The following is a 6,000-nucleotide window of genomic DNA, read 5'->3' on the forward strand; positions in this document are numbered from 1 at the left end:
TATAATGTGACACTCACTAGCTTTGTGTGTTTTAGGATCAGTCTCTGAGGGAAGAGGTCGTTTCTCTTCGTCTGAAGCTCTCAGAGAAAGAGGAGGCTCTGAAGGACGCCATGGAGAGAGTGAAGAGCTCCAACCGCACCAAAGATAGCATGGAGCACTTTATAGTCAACCAACGTGAGTCAGTCTTATATATATGTATACTTATATATATATATTTAGTAAATTAAAACATAAAAATAACAGTAACCACCAATAAAAAAAAAAAAAACGCATTTTTTTAAATCTCTCAGACACAGCTGATCTTTAAATGTTTGTTTTGTTTATTTGTATAATATCAAATAGAAGATAAAGTATAAAAATTCAGATAAAAACTCATAAGTGGAAGGAAATATTCATATAATCGTATGAGATGTGCAGGCGGAGCCAAAAACGCTTATCATGTGGCACATTTCATCGTCACAACATATTATAAAAAGTCATTTTTAATCCCTTTAATTTGTTAATTTATGACTCAAAAGCAGGAAAAATGAAATCTATTTATTGGTCATTTTATATTAAGTAATGCATTAATAACTGAATCTAAATTAGCTTTTTATTTGACATTTGCTGTAATTTTATCACATTTCCTCATCATAACATCATATTTCAGGAGCAAAGTATCCATGTGCTGATCTATGCAAACCAGAATCTACAATATTGTTCAAAGTAGAGATGACAATGAGGAATTTCTTACATATTTTGGCAGTGAGAGTAATTATTAAAAACACTGTCAACACGCGTTTACGTGAAACGCTCCGCTGTAGCCTGCTCCGTCGCTACTGTTGCAGCTGTGAAACGGTGGATAAATTGTTTTGGACGTTAAATGAATCATTTCGCCATTAGAATTTGATCCATTCAGTCCGATAACATTTGGAAAGTCTAGAAGAGCCGCACGATTCAATTATTTCATCCCCATTCAGGTTAGCAGAGCGCTAACTGGACGTTAGCAGCCGTTAGCCGGTCGGTCGAAGTCTCTGGTGCACACGCTCAGTATGCATTCATCCAGCCAGTGTGGGCACGTCAAACCCGACACCAGATTAAAATATATATGTATACTGTGAAGTACAGAGAGATTTATCAGTAACAGACGTTCATTTATATGTAAAAGTTCTGCACTGCAGGTTTAACAGAATTAGCATCTCTATTAGCAACTCTACATCGGTGTTTGAAGTTCTTTTAAAATGCAGGCTGAAGCTGAGGACTGTTCTGGTGTCTGGTGCTAAAAATACTGAAATAACAACAAATAATCTGAACAACCTGAAGCTTATTAATATTGGCAAACACTGAGAATGGCTGATGTTGCAAAAAGAGCTTCTGTATGCTCCAAAATAAAACTAAGGAATCTTTTCTGTTGCTGTAAGTCTTTCTGGATCAAGTTTTACTGCAGTAGTTCCAATAGTCATTATCATCATCATCATCATCATCTGTTTCACCGTCTTTCCCTTCCTCTTCCTCTTCCTCCCACTCTTTTCTAGTTTTTTTTTAATCTAACCCAGAGCAGAGATTTTTACACTGATGAATGAATAAAGGATAACCCACATCCTCTGTGCGTGTATGTGTGTTTGCTTACAGTGTCGAGAACCAGAGACGTCTTGAAGAAAGCCAAGACAAACCTGCAGGTGGGTTCATACGCCCGACACATAATAAATCTCTTCCAGCGATTTTAGATTTAACTGAATAGACGTAAAAAAACAGCGTAAATCCTCGTTTCCTCTCTTTAACACCGTCTCTCTCTCCTCCTGTTTCTCTCCTCTGACTCTCGCTGAGTCACCTCAGGAGAACGAGCTCAGGATTTCTTCCCTTCGTCATGCTTCTTCCTCTCTTCCTCCTCCTTCCTCCTCCTTCTCTTTTTCCTCTCCCTCTTCCTCACACCCCTGGCCTGGTAAAGGTACGCTCCCCCCTGGCTTTGCTGTGCTCGATTTTAGAGTCTCAATAACGTGTTGAAGCTACTTGTGTCTTGGTATTAAAAGATGTGTTTGCATGTAGACAAAACATTTGTTTTAAACTTAACCGTCAGTGTTGTATCGTAGCCAGACAGCAGCCTCATACAGAAAAGGAGCTCAGCTTTCTAGTCTCCTTCGTATCTACAAACATGGACAAAAAAAAGCAAAGCTAACGTTAGCTGTAGCACAACGAGCAGCTTAAAGACTTACCTGCAAAAGTCAACCTCGGTGTGTTCCTTAATCCTCCACACCGCCGGTGAAAAGCTTTCTGTCCTTGACTCGTAAGCTACAGTTACCAGAGCAGTTTGTTCACATTGTGCTTGTCAAACACTAACATCAGAGACTTGGAGGCTAACTGAGCGTCTCTCGTGTATCTGCAAAGACCTGAAAATGACATTGACATGACTCGGAGTCACTTTTGTAGCTTCAGTTGGACTTTAAAGGTAACCTGTGGAGTTTTCTGACCACCAGTAACACTGTGTGAGCAGTGTGGGTTCGTGTCTTGTTTGTATCTTGTGTAAAGATGCAACGAAGCAGGTATTTTGATAAGAGATAAATCAAAAATGCCAAAAATTTCACTTGTTCCAGCGTCTCAGATGTGACTTTCTGATGCTTTTGTTTGTCACATATGATAAGAAACTGAATATTTTTTGGTTTTCGATTAATAAAACCCTTTTGAATATGTTAACTTAGACTTTGAGAACAAAACGATGAATCAATTAATTGAGAAATAGTCGTCAGATTAATTGATTGACAGTTGCAGCCCTGATCTTGTATTCTACTAGAATACACACGAGGACGGTGCTGACATGATGCGTATTCCTGCCGATAGATAAAACTGGATGCAGAAGAACAGAACTGTGTTCATTTAAAAGAAACTCTACAGAGTATCTTCACACAGTAAATCTTTTTTATGGTAAGACTGCAAGTGGTTATGTGAACGTTTATTTAACTGAGAAAGCAAAGCCGAAACCACCAAAACCGCCTGAGGTCAAATCATTCTCATGACTCACCTCCTTAATTTGTTTCCGTGAGTAAACCCTCTGTGCTCTTTAAACACTCATCATGTCGCCTCTCTCTTTTGTTTGTTTTGTCTTCTCACTCTGCATGAAAGTGAACTGCTGAATCTTCAGGCTGACTTTGTATGAAGTGGAATAAACGAGCCATAAAACACGTTGAAGTGATATTAAATGAAGTGCCGACTGGAGGAGACGAGGTTGAACACAATGAAGCTGATAACTGTGTTAATTTGAGGGATTAATTGAGTCATTTAAGGGTACAAATTCACGGTTTGAGGGACCAGCTGATGAAGTCGTTTCTGCAGAAACAATATAATTCTGCTTTGTGTTTCAGGTGAAATCACAGGAGGCTTCTGTGAACTCGCCTTCTCTCCTGGTTGGGGTATCATGACGCCCCGGACTCCCTCTTCTTCTTCCTCCTCCTCCTCCTCCTCTTCCTCTTCCTCCTCTGCTGTCCTGGGACCAGCACACCACCTGCGCCCCCTCCAGGCAGCCCTCCTGTAGTGCACCAGCCTCGCCATCCTCACCGTCATCTCCTGTTCAGACAGGAAACGCTGCAAGTTCTGGCTCTCTTATTGGTTCGGAGTGTTAATGAATGTGTCTTCTTCTGCTGGTTTATGAATGTGGATGATTGTCTTTGTTATATTATAACGGTATAAAGTCGGAAAGCGATGTGAAGTCGAGACCGTCAACCGAAGTGTTTCCCTTTGTTTATACGAGACCAGTTTGGCTGAAGTTAGTTTTACGATTCAGAGCTTCTGATTTAGCTTTTCCTTTTTTTTTTAGTTTAACAAATATGAAACTGTTTTTTAAAGTCTTTGAGCTCTCAGTGTCGGTTTAGTCTAACAGCAGTTTCAGATGTAGACCCTCAAGGCAGATAAAAACAGTAACGGTTTTCGTTTTTCACAAATCTTAAACTGGGTTTAAAACCGTCTTTGTGCTTTTTATAAAATATTCTAGTCCCTGTCTGACTAACTAACTCAAGAATCAGAAGCTCCCAGTCAGAATCCAACTTTAGTCTTGTACTTCAGCAGGGATTCAAGCAACAAAAATCCACTTGATGCCAGCAGGAAAAAAAGGGGGGGTGTGTGGTGGGGGGGGCTTCGAAAAAGCCAAAACCAAACTGCAAAGTGCTTCCTCTCAGCCTCTGTTGAGGCTCCTGTTTGCTGTTAGCGTGTAGAAAGATCGATAGAATAGATGCATGTGGTTTGAGCAGCTTGTGGAAACAAAGCCATACTCTCTGACGGTACAGTAGATATGTTTTTGTTTTGTCCTAATTGTACTAATAATGTCATAAAAATGGCCAACTACTGATATTATAAGAAAGAAAACAGAACTACCGGTGGCTGGTGGACGATGTTCTCTTGCATTTATTCTAAATTTTAGCCTCTTATTCTCAAACTCCTGACTATAACTGCTTTAAAGGTGGAGTCAGTTCTTTGCAGATATTTAAATAATATGGGTCCAACCCAGTTTTTTTTGTTTTTGTTTTTTTTTTTCCTGCTGAAAACACAGATCTGTAGCGTCGGAAAGCCTTCTGACTAAGCTGCCGTGTGCAGCATCTCAGTAAAACCAGTGTTAATAGAAACAAGCACATGTTGCTCTGCAGTCTGTGCGATGCCTTCAATGACCTGTCTGATAATCTGGACAGAAGTGAATTTTTAGTGCACGGTCCAAAAGAGATAACATTTCATTTTTGTAAACAGATGGACCACACTTTTATTATTTTTTATCCTTTTAAATGTTTTTTTTTTTTTTTTTTTAAATCTTTTTATGTTTGAATTTCCCTCAAGATGACAATCATATTTTTAAAAATTATTCAAAAGATGAACATCTGTATGTAAGGATGGTTTCCTCAAAAGTTCTGCAGGATTTGTTTGACGCTCACTGTGGAAATGAACTTTTCTGAAATTGGGGTCTTTTACACTGGCTTATCCCTTAGTTGTTGCTTTTTATCTATTTCTCTGTACAGTAGGTTGCCTGTCGCCCCCTTTGTGCATGAACTATGGAGTCACTGCCCTCTAATACTTTTACTGAAATATGCAATTTTTGGGTTACTGTGCAATACTAGCCTTTACGGTTGCTTTATTAGGTTATTTTAGGCCTGGGTATTAAAGTGCCATGTCATCTGTTTTTAGCTCTTACTAAAACAAACTTACTTTTGATGAATATGTCCTGTTATTGACAATCAATCTGAAGCACAGTTTTAACGGCCCAAATGCTCCTTTTTGGCTTAATATGACTCAAAGTTTTATATATTACATAAGAAAAAAAAGGCAAAGTAACAGCATAAAGATCACTGTAATGATATATTTATAAAGCAATAAGATCAACCAAAGTGAGGTTGTCAAATCAGGTGTAAAAATTATAATTTTTTTTTTTGTGTAATTCCCCACAGGTCAAAGGTCAAACTTCTTTTCTTAGTGTCTGTGTGGTTTTTAGGAACCACGTCTCATGTATGTACATATTAAAGGGAGTGTGAACATCAATGCAAGTTTTTTTGTTGCCGTGAGAGAAGAGATGGTCTTTAGACAAAGGCCAGCTGTATTTTTATGCATGTTCTCTTTATTAAAAATGTTTTGGGGTAAAAAGTAAAGAACCTTTTCAATAAAAAGGGGACAAAACAACATCTGTCTTGTTTGTTGTCTTCTTTGGATCGACTGTGTTTTCCTTCTTCTTTGTTTTGTTTCTCTGGAATTAAGTAAAATGCAGCCTGCAAATAATGATACACTTATTAGTTATTATATTGTGTTTATAAAAATTTAGAGATTTATACAGAGACAAGCATTTCAAATGATCTTAGATTGTTAATCACATGTTATTCGGCAGCAGTCTGTTGACTGTTTGTCCCTAAAAACAAAGATAATAAGTCTGGGAATATATATACTATACTATACGAAACACTGTCCGAGGAAACACAAAGAGGGAATTTGATGCTAAAAAGACTGTAAATGTGTCAGATATCCACTTGATATGACTAACTCAGACTGCTGAAGCTG

The 6,000-nt window shown here is 38.3% G+C and overlaps 1 protein-coding gene across 2 annotated transcripts in view; it reads left to right on the forward strand.

The window, feature by feature from the left end:
- The window catches only part of LOC121900042 (phosphodiesterase 4D interacting protein), a 121,885-nt gene extending 116,255 nt beyond the window's left edge, over positions 1 to 5,630 (forward strand). Inside the window, exons 41-44 of one of the 2 annotated variants that reach the window (XM_042415943.1) lie at positions 36 to 174; positions 1,612 to 1,658; positions 1,816 to 1,927; positions 3,336 to 5,630. In XM_042415943.1, coding sequence (XP_042271877.1) covers positions 36 to 174; positions 1,612 to 1,658; positions 1,816 to 1,927; positions 3,336 to 3,505 — 468 coding nt within the window. In that variant the 3' untranslated portion in view covers positions 3,506 to 5,630. The remainder of the gene's footprint in view (positions 1 to 35; positions 175 to 1,611; positions 1,659 to 1,815; positions 1,928 to 3,335) is intronic. The other variant, XM_042415942.1, reaches the window with a different exon arrangement.
- Positions 5,631 to 6,000: the final 370 nt, after the last annotated feature.

The sequence above is a fragment of the Thunnus maccoyii genome, chromosome 7 (genome assembly GCF_910596095.1).
Source record: "Thunnus maccoyii chromosome 7, fThuMac1.1, whole genome shotgun sequence".
Taxonomy (NCBI): domain Eukaryota; kingdom Metazoa; phylum Chordata; class Actinopteri; order Scombriformes; family Scombridae; genus Thunnus; species Thunnus maccoyii.